At 33.8% G+C, this 15,266-nt stretch overlaps 1 protein-coding gene across 4 annotated transcripts in view; it reads left to right on the top strand.

Annotated features, from left to right (window-relative positions):
• The first annotated feature begins 651 nt into the window (after positions 1-651).
• The window catches only part of LOC138327813 (uncharacterized), a 39,589-nt gene continuing 24,974 nt past the window's right edge, over positions 652-15,266 (top strand). For 3 of the 4 annotated variants that reach the window (XM_069274205.1, XM_069274207.1, XM_069274208.1), the window contains exons 1-3: positions 11,283-11,419; positions 14,271-14,574; positions 15,018-15,126. In XM_069274205.1, the coding sequence (XP_069130306.1) occupies positions 14,305-14,574; positions 15,018-15,126 (379 nt within the window). In that variant the 5' untranslated portion in view covers positions 11,283-11,419; positions 14,271-14,304. Of the gene's footprint in view, positions 784-11,282; positions 11,420-14,270; positions 14,575-15,017; positions 15,127-15,266 lie in introns of those variants that run through there. The other variant, XM_069274206.1, reaches the window with a different exon arrangement.

Genomic DNA, 15,266 nt, shown 5'->3' on the forward strand with positions numbered 1-15,266 from the left:
TGCTCAAAAAGTTAGCTTTATTCTCTTATCTGGGTGAGAAAGGAGAAAAAAATATTATTATCGTTTAATTTTACCGTCGCGTACATAGTATCTCGTTCAGTTTGCCAAAGAGAAAAAAGAAAACCAATTTCCTCACTCACTGATTAACAATTCAATTGGAATCTTTAAACAAATCTTACAACGAAGTCAAAGTTACTTATCGATTTGACGTAAATCTTATTGATACATATAACGAAATTAACATTTTGTTGAAATTAAACATCAAGCTTTTAAAAGCATATCATGTTTTGTGAAAAAACATTAATGCAATGGTATCGTAATTTTGGCCTGATGAGAAAAAAATTCATTTTATCATTATATATTATCATAAAAGTGAAAAATATATGTCGATTTATGATTATGACAACCATTACTATGTCAAGATAAATAAATAAAATGTCAAAATATTCATTAACAGCACATTATGATACATGTCTTATGAATGAGCGTAACATATAACAAAAGGTTAAATGGGGTAGAACACAATCCCGCGGATGTAGGCCTTTGATGTAGACTTTTTGTAGTCTACGTTCACAAACAACATCGACTAGAACGTGAGTAAAATAATATAACACTGTCAGCATTCAGTGATAAAACACGTTCGCTTTATCTACTGTGTTGTGACTGACAAAATTGTCTACAGTATATTGTAGTGATAACAAGTTACAATACATGGGATGTAACGCATGTTACAATAACAAGGACGGGACATAGTATACAGGAAGTTGGAGTAAGTATATGAATGTAAGTAAGTGTGAAGGGAAAGTAAACTTAAAACACAGGGGATATGTCTCGGCACAGGTTTATTGACTGATACATATTGGCTTCGGCTTAGCTAGTTGTATTTATATACATGCAAATACCCACTTATGTGCATGGTCAATCGCTCTGATAACTAATGACTTAATGTTCATGTAGATTTTAGATTTTGAAAAACATGAAATAGATATTTCTTCTGTGAACAATTATATTAAGGTGTACAGATTAATCTGAATTTACGTAGTTTATTACATGCAGTTCTTAATGAAATTTAGAAGTTTATGTTTTCGCTTTATTTCTGTGTCGTGTAAATGAAAAGATATTTTTTCTCCTTCTTTTTCCATTCAAACCGTCAAACCCATGTGATCAAGCGATGTGTCGCCTTTAATTTAATAGGACCAGGTAGGATTTATATCTGCATATACTCGACAACATATTAAATTCTAACTGCAATATTACTGCACTAGAAACTTATAGACAGAAAAGATTGTCGCCTTTAGAACAGAATATTAGATTGTATAAGTATATTCGTTCTAACGGTGAAGTAGCAACAATATTCACAGAAATATTTATCTATTATGGCCTGTTTGAGAGGGCACTATTGGCTCATAGTATTGTCGAGGAATGGAATAGTGCCCGAGCCGAAGGCGAGGGCACTATCCCATCACGTGACAATACCATGAGGCAATAGTGCCCTCTCAAATAGGCCATAATGGGTTTAGTACATCACTCTCAGATGACACTTGTTTTTATGTTATCGAAACAGAAGCACGTCAAAGTGACACCTCGCAATGCTATCTTCATTTCCAAACCATATTATTACGTTAAAAGTACAGCACATGAATTGCGGAAATCTGTATTTCTATAAAACGGGATTCAGCTTCATGAAGATTAAAAGTTTATCAATATAGAAAATGAGTGATCTGTCTTCTGTAGAACAGCAACATTTGCTTCCATCCCCGCACACAACAGCCTGTCCGCCATCTTGACGTCTTGGTCAAAGCGCAGCGTTATAATGACGTCATGTAATGGTGACGTCACAATACATTCACGTTCGATTTCGCGCCACTTCAATAGTGCCGCTTGCCCGGTCACTATTGCAAATAGTGGCAATGTGTGTAGCCAATCAGAATCCAGTATTCTGACACGTGATGTGCTAACGTGCAATATGCCTCCATGCAAGATGCTTGCATTTGATCTTGCATTCTGATAGCTTGAAATTCGACAGAATAGTGTTAGTCCACTGAAACATACTCATGGACATATAAACTTGTCTTGAAAAACGATACTTAACAACGGGTAAAATTTTAAAGCCATCCTTATTACAAAAGACTGAACGCTGAGTAGATGATATCGAGCAATTCACTTGAATGAATGAGTGCAAAGGCATCACATCGGGAGGTTTTATAGAAATGATAACATTTTCCGTTGTAGAACAACAGATGTACTAGATGTACCTAGTAATGTCTACCAGGATATCAATAATAGTCCATGATTTTATCATATACGTGAGTAAACATATATCACTATGATGATCAAATATGCGATGTGTAACACAATTCAATTCATTTTGTTTATTTCCGTAAGCCTTGCGGCTTATAAGATACAAAGTACAATTTTAATACATATTAAATAGTTTAAACACGTACAGGAGAGTGATTGTATACAATTAAACACAAACATAAGCCCACAATTATTATACATCATATACTATCCAGTTACGGTGTATTAAGAGACTAAGAAAGTTTCTGGAATGCAAGTTTTAAGAATTTCTGAGATTATTCAAATCATTATTATTATTGACACTGAGTAATTGAACAAGTTGAACACACTCGGATGATAAAAATAATTAAGTTTCAGATATCTAACTCGTTTTTGGGTATACAAAGGATATTTAAGGATGGTCTATATTATTGGTATTACAAACAACATATTCTATTTGGTCGTGCTAATACTTTCTACATTTAACTTATGACTACTTAATCGTATACTTATAATACTGTTTTTTTTTTTTTTTTTTTTTTTTTTTTTTTTACTTTTGATCAATAAGTTTCTTTAAATATTATTGCAAACCAAAATTATCTACTAGATGTTGATATAAAATTCCTTTTGAGGAATTCTGTATAAAATTTCTTGAGTACATACATCATAAATGTTTTGTTCAATTAGTTTGAATTTTACTTTTCGATAAAGCAGTATTTCACCCGGAATTCGGATCATTCCGACTAATAGTATGACCAACATCATACTTTTTTTAATCACTAATCATACCATACGATGGAGGAACATACATCGAAATAGGCCAACAAATAGATAATGTAGGCATACATTAGGTGCAATGTTTGTAACAGTTTCAATGTAACAACCTCATTCCTTTCGGTGCACATCGTCCGTCATACCTCTATGTCACAGCCGGGTCAGATCTTTAATGGAGATTTCACGACACCATAACATCAAGACATCTTTAAAAGTAGCGTTGACCTCTGAGTCTGGCCTTATATCTCAAAGAGAATATTTCACTAAAATATTATGGCATCGACCTTAAAACTTTTTCTTGGTAGTCACTAAGATCAGTACCTGAACCTGTAATTTGCCGCTTTCAAGTATTTGCTTCCATTATCATATTTGATTATGACAACCATCAACTATTGTCTGCAAAATTGTCAGAACAGTGTATACGGGTTTTAGATAAGCAGACTGATGTGATAACATGGCCCGGGCAGGATCAGTGTTTGTTTTTTTTTCACATTCATCTTGGCCTCCTAAGCTTTTTGATATAACAAAATATGAATACGTGATTGTAATAAGCCAAAAGACAACTTTTACTCATTCGACTTTTCCGATTTTAAAGTTCGCAACATTGTTCGAGTCGCCGTCGCATTGGAAACAATATCGACAAACATTTGGAAATAGTATCAAAAGGCTTCAGCAATACATTTTTTGTTCTTGTAAAATGGCTCCAAAAGATATGTTTTATTCAAGGTCTTTGTGCACGTAAACTGTGATAATTACTAATTAAACCTATTAGAAAGCAGTTGATATAAAAAGTATGAATCAGTCTATTCTCGATTTTGTTGGCATGAACCATGGTTGAACCGATATACAATCGCAATTGTGAACAATTACAATATATATACGGTACCAGCCACTTTGTAGACGATTTATTTCTGATTATGTTTAATACTCTGAGATATATAACTTAAACATTCCAGTTAGATGGTATTTTCAATGTATAATTTGAGTCGTATTAAAAAAGAAACAGTAATTTAAAGCCCATAGCATCACGATGGAAACGTTTGATTCATTTTAATCCCGTGGGAACTGTACATGTACTTAAGTAAAATTACATGGTAATTCATCCTGTACATGTTATGCATTAAGCGAGTGTTTAACATAACTAGTCGTATTTATGGCCAAGTTTAATTACTTTTCGGGAGACTCTTACAACAACCTAGCAAAATTAACACCCTCTCGCCAAAATTCTGGATTGAATATGACCGTGTAAAATTTGATGAAGCTGAACCAATGCATCAGTTTTGTCCTTCTTTCACTCTTCAGTGACAATAATGTGAAAAATTGACGAAAGGACACGATTGTACCTCGAAGAGATATCAAATCCTTGAATGATCCTTGGATGAAAAACAAAAAAATATTTATTCATTCAAAAATTTTGTTATTTTTTATTTATCTATCTATTTGTTCATATTTTTGTGTGTGTGTGTGTGTTTTGTTTGGGTTTTTTATTTTTCGAAAAACACAGTTACATATTTGACTAGACTCAGATATTCGTGTGAATGAAAGAGATACATAACCTTAATTGCACAACAGATTTCTGTTTAGGTAACAACATCCGCACGGGATGACAACCGTTAGTGTTATTATCATCCCACGGCGTGTGTTCTAGAGACGATAGACTCGTTCACAACATCTCCACTGCCACTACAGGAGTCGGCAGTAGACAGTAGAGACAGTTTATATCTAGTCATTTAGAGTTCATTAATACGACCGGACATACAGCGGTAACTGTCTAATAGCTGTAATAAAATATGTACTTGTCAAATAGGGGGTGTCCATCGGGGGCCGCAATCAGTAATAGTACAAAATCATCGAACAGTTACCGTTATGTCTTCGTGACGTCGGAGGCATTGCGATATACATTTTATTTCAGATTTTATCGTTATTACGATACTTCCATAGAACCTGATATTTTACCGCGATACTTTATTTCACACTTCTGTATAACTACGATACTATAATAACAGTCACAGTTGTGGTATGTTACATTTTGTAGTTTTATTCTATCTATTAATAAGTTCTATATTTGAATTTTTTTATTACTATATCATTTAATGAACATACGTTGAATTAAGTGTGTTCCTTACAAAAATTGTAAGGTTATGGGCGATGTACGTGCTCTCTCGTATATGGTACTTCACGTGAAATCCAAAGCATACGAATAGAAGACAAAACCACAATTATCCTGCACTACTGATATAAAAGTGTTGATTATTTATATGTAAGCATATTTCAACAAGATTATACAGATGAATATAGATGTCCACCATTGTATGACCTATTTTATAAAAATAAATTACATATACCAATCTTTTCTCTGATGTTATCCCCCCTCTACCTTCGAGACATTTAAACCCATATAGAAAGTAACATATCAGAAATGAATATTTGTGAAATTTCAATTAATATGAATCTTGAGTGTGAGAGACAAAGGGGTGGCATCTAAATATGAGAAAGGTCACTTTTAACACATTTTGAGAAAAGCAGTAACAACCTTCATTTTCAAAATCAGATATAACCACCTGCTGACCATCCTATTTCCCAATCGGTCCAGAGTTGACCAAACACGTGTCACAAATGGTAATTGCACATGTTTGAGAAAGGTCCCTTCATCCTTTCTGAGAAAGAGCAGGGCCCAATTTCATAAACATTATTTAACTTAAAAATATCCATAGGAAAGCATTACAGAAGTTAGGGGAACCAACTTTAATTAACGAACTGTCCTTACATGTAGCTTCCTTTACTTTCCTGACTTGTAACTTCATTTACTTTCCTTAAATTTTGTAATGCTTTCCTATAGAGAATTTCAAGTTAAGGAATTCCTTAAGGTCAATGAATCTTCGTGAAACTGGAGCTAGTTCACTAAGTTTAATTGTTATTATGACAGACCAGTGAGACAACAGTATGTACTTTCTTGTATTGCAGTGCTGTATCCAATTTATACGATCATGTCTGAAACAATAATTCCTAAGCCATTTACAAAATGAACTGTGAACGATGTGTTTCACGAAAGTGTGTTTGATGTTACAGCGTTAATAGTTTCCCGACGGCACCACATCACAGGTTTCCTGCCTTCACATATTCTAACTTTTCCAAGAGAATATATCATTCTCAGTGTGATATAATATACAGCACTACTCCTGAAAAACACATTTTAAAAGTCGAGAGAACAAATGATATTTAATTATATATCTCCCACTGAATAAAGATGCGATATAAAACCCGTACACTTAAAATGAAAAGTTTGTTTTATCTAATTACGGCATTATTTTAATTTGTTATCATCACTTAAAAACAAAACAATTTTCTAACCAGAAGTTAATTGACTTGGCGTGTTTTCCAAATACGGAAATGTCAATTACCAGCGCACTACAACCTAATTTGCTGAGCAACCTGATAATTTCTTCATTGTGAAAACAGTCTGTTCCACTGTCTTTAACTTTCTAAACCAATAATATGGGCGTATAGCATGTGACGAAGGGTTTATGAAATAATCAAGTGTTTTCCTTTTGATGTTCTTCATAGTTAAAATAGGCTTACACCCATTTCATCTTATTCCATTGTAAACTGAAGAAAATCAAAGCAAGACAAAAAATTCTTTTTATGGACTGGCCTGCCATAAACACATTTATCTAAAAACGCAAAACTGAATGAACATGAAAATTGTCAAAATTCAAGCACTCTTAATTAAACTTCATAACCATACATACAATGAGCCAACAAGATTACCATATACCAATAAGCTCAGCAGCAAGCCAATAATATCATTTTTAACGGTTAGCTTTCTATTTCCATATAGCAACAGCCTTGCATTCCCTATATTGTGTTTCTATCTCCCTGTCTCCACATTGCCTCCAGTTTTTTTCTTGTCTCCAAACTGTACGGCGCCATGCTGTGTTCGGTCGACTACATTTTCATTTGTCTCGACGGAATCATGTGAACGCTGTCGTACAGTTATGACCACTCTCCCCATGAAGGTATACCCCATATAACATCATCTTCTACGTCTCAGTTCGTAACTCATCCTCTCTAATCCGGCTCTTTCCACTTCCTCTTCATAACTTCACTTTTTACAGAAGATGGATTATTCTAGATTATTTTCCTTTTGACAACAGATAATTGTGGATGGATATTATGAGGCCGTTTTGTGACCGTTATAATTATTTCATTGAAATTTTTTTCTTGTGTAATCGGAGATCGGTGTTTGTCGATATCCCTTATGAATAATTTGCTACATCGTAGAGCTTGTAACATAATATCTAATTGACCTAGATCCGTATGGCATTTGTTCTCTAGGAGCGTTTGGTCCTAATCATCCTTACATTTTCAGATGTCTCCATGGGAACATTTGCTGTGTTTATACCCTTTGGTCTTTTTCGTCTTGTTAACGAAGATCGCTAATTTCCTTGTTTTGCATGTTCTTATTACATCAAACACTTCAATCACACTTCACAAATGTCGCTATACTTTTTTCTTTTTCTTAGAGATTAGGTATCGTCATTGAATGTGCAAGTATTACGTAATTCTGTTTCACTTCCAGGTTTAAGTCGTATTCAGAGTTTAATTTGAAGCATTTTGTTCAGATCAAAACGACCGGGAAACGAGATTCTGTTACTAACTGTGCAGTTTATATGTAAATACAAACATGTGTAGACACGGAAAGTCGCGTTTTAACGGGCGGTTTCTACGCTAGACTAGGTAATGCCATTGCCACCACGCAGACAGTGTCTAATATAAAGCATCCGCTGGATACCTCCACGACTGTCTAGCAAGTGTTTGGCTTGATTTGGCATACATCAGTCCGCCGATATGGGGAGGGACCCGTATATATCAGCCTCAGACATGTAGAATTGTCCCTCACTCTTACAACACTGTACGTTAGCTATCAAACGAGATTTCCAATAATCATTGTACCCTTCATTATTATTTCAGCGACATTCACCGTGAACTGTGATAAATTGAATTGAAATTTAATTAATTTCGTTCGCGTTGAAATATTCTAGTCCTGGTGTTCCATTGGCTCCAAAGCACCACCAGTGACAGTGTAGTAGACTTGCCAACTTGTAACGACCTTTTTATTTGGTTTGTGTGGACGAAAATAACCACATGACCTCCAGAATCTTCACTTAACCGTCTACGGAGATGTACCGTCGAGAACTAGACACAGTCTATGAGTAATCGTATCTTCTCTGTAATGTCTGCAGAGGGATGGAGTTACATTAAAATGCCAGAGAAAATATATAAAACACTTCTTACGTTGCGATAGAACTGAATTAAGCGTCGCAGTGCAACAATTTGTTCATGGATGGTTCTGGTATCGTAATTATCATTATATGTAAACTCATAAGTGACAAATATTTCGTTTTGTTCCGATAACTTGGAAAATTATCAATGATTTTTTATATTAACCTCAAATTCATTACCGGACAGTGACCATATAATACATCTCGGCTTGTATTGGTGTCATAATGCTGCAAGGTATTCACACAAGTGGTTTGGAACTAAGAACGAGAATTACCACAATCACGAAGTCTTTCTTTCATAGAAACATAATTGTTTGTGATGTCTTTTGATTTAAAAATAGAAAATAAATGAGTACTAGTATACTCATAAGTGCAAAGTTTACCGGACCACAATAGAAAAATTAATTTCATAGTAAAGCGTGGCGTCTTTAACAAAAAAAAACTAAAAGTATGTGCCATCTGTCAAAAGAAGCTTTGAAATTGCGAGCACTGCGACATAGGAAAATGAATTTACTATATGTTAGATGTATTGTACTTTATTGCTCTTTTGTAAACAACACAACGGAAACAATAATATGAACAAAGATAAGGTTTATACTGGGTGCAGGCCCGTTCTCCTCGGTTCAAGAAACTGAACAGGTAAGTCTGTATAAACTTAAAATTACCGGTCGTTAGTACGATAGCTAACTTATCCACGTCCGATAGATCTCCACAAAGAAAATTGGAAGTATGGTTGGCATATTTGAGTCTATGTTTCGATTGATTTCAAGAAAAATTACTTTCATTTTGAGTTTCATCGCAGACTTTGCAAAGTCTTTGATAACGTGGAGTGTTTTAAGGCGACCTCTGGCGTTCTCTAGAGTGTTCACGAAGTCTAAATTTACTGTCTTAATCTAATTTAAATCATCAAAGTTGGTTGTCCTTTATGTTCAAGTATTGTTCTATTACATACTTATACTTGATTTTTTGTGTAGAGAAATAGAATTTAGAGAGTGAAGTTTATCAAAAAATATTTCTACGTGCTTTGAAAGTATTATATTTTTCTAATTGAAACTATGATGTTCTTACAGGTTTCTTCCTGGGAGTCAAATAAGTATTAAATAATGACTAATTTTAAGATGTAACACGTATGGCGCGGATGTTCCGTTAACATTTAAGTCCTTAATTTAAACTGCAACATAAGATTTAACAAGATTTAAATAAGTTCTATATAAACTAAGATAAATCAGAGGAAAACATATCTTGATATTAGCTATTTTTCGGTCCTTGTGATTTTACATTGTCAGCTTACTATAACTTTTGTAAATGTCAATTAAAATTTTAAGACAAAAATTAATCATATCAACATGTTGAAAGATTTTTGTCCGAGATCTAAGCCTAAAGACAGAGCTAACTGAAACATACATTGTGAGGTGGATGTTACTGGTTCAAAAAGTTTAAAATGTAGATCTTTTACCTTTTTAACCAGCACGTGTTTGTGTGTACTCCGTCACATGACGGTAGTAATCGAATATCCCACACCCGTGTGGTTTCAGAATTCATGCTGCTTTATACAGAAAAATGACATCTATTGTGTAAAGGCTATATATAAAGATGATATCAATACGGCGTAAAAACGAGATCTCTGTAAAAAGGCTAAAAAAGTGATTACGTGAAAATGTATCTACATATCAAATTTTATTTCTTTTAAAAAGTCGCTGCCTTCTATAATGAAAACATAGAAACAGAAACATATATACGTACGTTTTTCGATAGAAATAGTGACATTAGCGAGCAAATATGCATTAGTGCGACATGAGGACGTGTGTTCACGTGTTCTTGTTATAAAAAAATAAAAGGCAGTGGTCACATGAATGTAAAAAAAATCAAGGAACATAAGCAGCATCGTAGAGCATCTCTAGCGGAGCGAAACTTCCAGGCTAATTTTAAGTTAGATTAACAGGCCAGATTAAAACGGTCATTAAAAAGATTCATACATGGCAGATTTAACATTATTTTCTCAAGCAAAATGCAGCTTTTAGATTGTAGTAATAAGCTATTTCTATATAGTAAACTTAAACAAAACTATAAAGAGGAATATTATCTTTCTTTGCAAAATTTTTGAATATCGAAAATTGTTGACAAAACTTCGGATCAGCAATCACAACCTAGAAATTGAAGCTGGTAGGACAAAAAAGATACCTCGCCAGCACCGGTTATGCAAATTTTGCAATATTGTAGAGCTCACTTCATCCTCAAGTGTACAGTAAATTCTACTCAAAGAAAAAGTTTCCTATCTTAATACAAAATTAATTCTATGTTCACAGATTATGAAAATTTAATAAAGTTATTGTCATCTAATGAACCACAACTTCTGCAGGATTTGGGCCTCTTCATTAAAAAGTCGTTTGAACTGAGGAAAGTGGGCTTGCTGAATGCATAAGTTGTTCTTGTTTTATTATTATTGTGTTATACATGTAATGTTATCTTTGTAATTTGCTATCGATCCTTGTTTATGGATGTAAAAATGCAAATAAATGAATTGAATTGAATTCGAAGTCTTGTTTTAATTTGATTAACTCCACTCGAAACATTATTATTTTTATTATAGCATAGATAATACAACAGGCATCTGCTTCTGGTTTTTCTCTCAATATTATAGCAATAGATACAGGCCTACTTAGTGGGGTAGCCTATATACTATTTTTTCCAATATGTTACCAAAAGCAGACGCCTATGATCATGCATTATTTTTCGTCAGCAAATAATGTAAATATTAAAAACACCAAATATATTAGTAAAAAATACAAAATCGAAAACAGACATATGAAAACTTATAGAAACTAACAATGGGAAGAAAAACGGAAAAATATACAAATGTAGGTCTACCTGCTGCACACTTTGCTTTCCATTCAGAGTTGTCGTTCCTTGATTGCAACGAAATGTTGTTAGAGTTATTTCCCATTACTCACGTGAGCGAAGAAAAAACAACAACACGAGAATGTTTTGAGGGTTAAAAAGTAAGACGAAATGTGGCAATACTACCATGGTCTACTGGTCAACAATGCAATTATATTAGGTGTGACATCCATGTCGGTAAAAAGGTTAAGTATATTGGAATTAAAAGTGTTTCATTGACTCCTTTTGTAGGCCTATCTATGTTACCTGAATTATAAATCAGGACGTCAATTTAGAAAGGCTGTGTTTCATGCGGTACATGCATGCATGTTACAGCATCAATGGATTACTTAGCTTTGACAAATACATAAATGCAATAGAAACCAATGTGTAAATATTTCACTATTTTGTAGAAATATATCTAGATCTGCGCTACGTATTCAGTTCAAACACGTACATGTACATCTCAAATTGGCCAGGTCAGCTGTGTGATCATTTATGATCAGTTCGAATCCCATTGACAGAGAGATTTTTTTTATTTCGCATTTTTATTTTTATTGTAGCCAAACATTTTATGAATATTAGTATTTTATATTTACCATTTTTCTTGCACTTATAAAAATAGAATTTACATATTTTTAGAGAATGATATATATATAAATTCAACATACAATAATCTTATTCAATCTTTATGAATCAATATTACATGTTTCTGATTCCATGATGCTGTAGTGAATGGATTAAACATAATACACTAGCCCTGCACCTCAACTGTGTTGTGTGTTGGGTCAGTTGCCAGGTAAACGTAATTATAATCTACTGATGATTATAGATTATGTTGGTGGTTTGTATCCAGGCAATGTACGTACCACAGGCGCTTGGCTCTATAGACATTTTTCTCTCTATATATATATGTTATACTGTGTCAAGGTTTATAACTCGGCTAGCCTTAAGTACACCACATGTACTTAATGGTAGTGTACTTAATTTCAGAAAAAGTATGATTATTAAATGTACAATTCACTCAGACTAATTCTTTTCCATAACCAAGAGGCAAAAATGTGGCATAAATGTAATGTTCTATATTTCTTATGAAACATATAACACAAAATATTGACCAATTCCATGTCATTGTTTAGTATTTTAAAGGGACAATTCAGTCTAAGAGAACATTAAAATGTGTACATATATCGGGAAAATCCAGTTCTAATGTAAGATCAGTCAGTTTTACTGTAATATGCCTGAAATCCCCATGGTTGTGACATGTGTGTAGATGTTCAAACTCACTTGCTGTCCGCCATTACATGGTCGAACATCTTGTATGCCGAACCTTGTCCCTTGCTCGTAGAGTAATGCAATTTTTGTCGAGAACTGCTCAAATCGCTCTGAGAGTAGTGTGTTTACCTTATTAGGTGAATTGTCTTGCCTAAAAATCATTTTAACACCTACTCAGTGGTTATGTAGTTATTTGTTTAACGTCCATGACTTTGGCTCGGATATGGATACAGCGTCCATATTGTACCTGCTTAATCGTATTGATCAACGATTTGATATTTCAACGATATTAATCAAAATACTAAACAATGACGTGGAATTTGTCAATATTTTATGTTATATGTTTCATAAGAAATGTAGAACAATACATTTATGCCATATTTTGCTTCATGCTTATGTAAAAGAATTAGCCTGAGTGAATTGTCCCTTTAATTGATACCATTGTAATTACAAATCGTTGATCAATACGATTCAGCAGGTACAATATATACGCTGTACCCATAATGATAACCGAGCCTAAGTAACCCACCTTAAACAAATGTGCTACATAAATACCGAGAAGGTCAAAAAATGATTTTTAGGCAAGACAATTCACCTAAAAAGGTAAACACACTACTGTCAGAGTGATTTGAGCAGTTCTAGACAAAAGTTGCTTTACCTACGAGCAAGGGACAGGGTTCGGCATACAAGTGTTCGACCACAATGTGTAATGGCGGACAGCGAGATGTTGAACATTTCACACGCATTTCACCACCATACGGTTTTCTGGCATATCACAGTAAAGCCAACTGATCTTATTTCCATTAAAACCGGGTTTGTCCGATATATACATGTACAAATTTTAATGTTCTCTTAGACTGAATTGTCCCTTTAACAAGTCTTATAAGATGTGACAATAAGAATACTTTCAATCGACAGCCAGATAATTTACTTTTAATTTGGTATGATAAAATATATATCATGCCGTATAAATGTTACTAGCTAGGTATCCAGAAACATCAGAAAACAGACAGATTTTAACTGGTCGGACACTGTGGTGTCCTCCGATAAACAAGCCAGCTAGCTAGGGCTCTAATGGGTAGCTCAAAAACCACTGTATCACGTCAGCTTCATAAAAATGAAAGTAAGAAAGAAAAAACTTATCAGTTAGACAGTTCTTGTCTAAATACCATCCATGTGACGCCTGTGAATGTACTCTGTCTTTTCTACATCTAAACCAGACATGTCCTATATGTAATCCTGCCTTTTAATAATACATAAAAGAAAAACAAAATGAACAAAAGGAAATGAAAGGATACAATTAATGGTTAAAGATGCTCCATCGCTGACAAATGGTATTTTACCTCTATAAAAAAATAGCAGCAGATGATGAGTAATTTTCTTCAGTTACTTATATATTATTTTACACCATTACGGCCACCATTAAAAAGTTTGAGCTTCTAATTTTACGTCAAGATTAAAATATTAAGAATAATTAATTGCATCCCGGAAAAAATCCATGGTACTACATCCTATATATATGGAATGAAGTACTGATTGTGCATGCACCAAAAGCAAAATGAATGATTTTATATTATTTTTTGTGTTAATTAGACATACACAATTAAACACCAATTACTGTTCAAATGATGAGTGTCGATGATTTATGCTCTGTCAGTGGTGGAGAGATGAGAATTAACTTACATGTAAAAACATATTTAAGTCACAACATCAGTTTATTGGTTAAAGAGAAAATGAATGTTAATACCTTCTGTAATAACTAGTAATTGTTTCTTGTTTCAGATTCTCAATATGATCTAAACATCTCTTAATAAAAATGGACACAAATGTTTCCTCTGGATTGCCTGACTCGCCTGTAGAATCCTCTCCTCAAATCCAGGGTGAGATTGGACATGAAGAGTCCAGGATCGACATTCCGAGTCTACGTAACCGTGGCCGACCTGATAGCACAGCAATACATCCCTCAGAGCAGAATGTGGATCCCAAACTAAAGTCATCCAACAGCTTTGTGGATATCCTGGATGACCCCATCTTACATCAGTTTGATAGTGACGTAGAAGCTCATAAGATCAGTAATAATTATTTGGTAAGTTCTACACCAAACTGAGAATGTAGCTTATATCAGGGTTTATAACTGCGTTTACGGCATCGCCATATAATTTTTAAGCACAAAATGAAGAAAAGAACCCTTTTGTATCTGAGAAGAACTGCATTTATGGAATATCTTGGTCCTAGTAGAAACCCTGTGGTATATCATAAACGCATTTACGAATACTTTAAAAAAGTTTGTACCATGTACTTGTTACAGAAAATGTATGCATTGCAAAAACAATCTGGAAATACCCTTTTTATTTTAAGAAAGTGACCTAATATGTTTAAATATCTTGGTACTGAATTTAGGAATTAAAAGAAATCTGTATTCTTTATTTGATTTTCTGAAATATTAGATTTTACATAGCTGTATTGTGACTTTTGGAAGATTTTACCGGAAGTGTCCTTTTCATTTCTTTGATTGGACGATTGTTACAGTTTGGATTCAAGAAGTGGAAAGGTCATGTGACAGACAGGCCGTTAAGTTCACGATCTGAGGTGGTTCAGAATCTTTACGAAGACTTAGACAAAGTCCAGCCTGTAAATGGTAAAATATTACTTGTTAGTGTGGACCTTACAGGGTCCAGTTTCCTCAGCATTCCTTAACATTCTCCATAGAAAAACATTACAGACATAAGGAAAGATCCTTGACTTAAGTTTTCCTTATCTTCTGTAGTTCTTTCCTAT

The sequence above is a fragment of the Argopecten irradians genome, chromosome 7 (genome assembly GCF_041381155.1).
Source record: "Argopecten irradians isolate NY chromosome 7, Ai_NY, whole genome shotgun sequence".
Classification (NCBI taxonomy): Eukaryota; Metazoa; Mollusca; class Bivalvia; order Pectinida; family Pectinidae; genus Argopecten; species Argopecten irradians.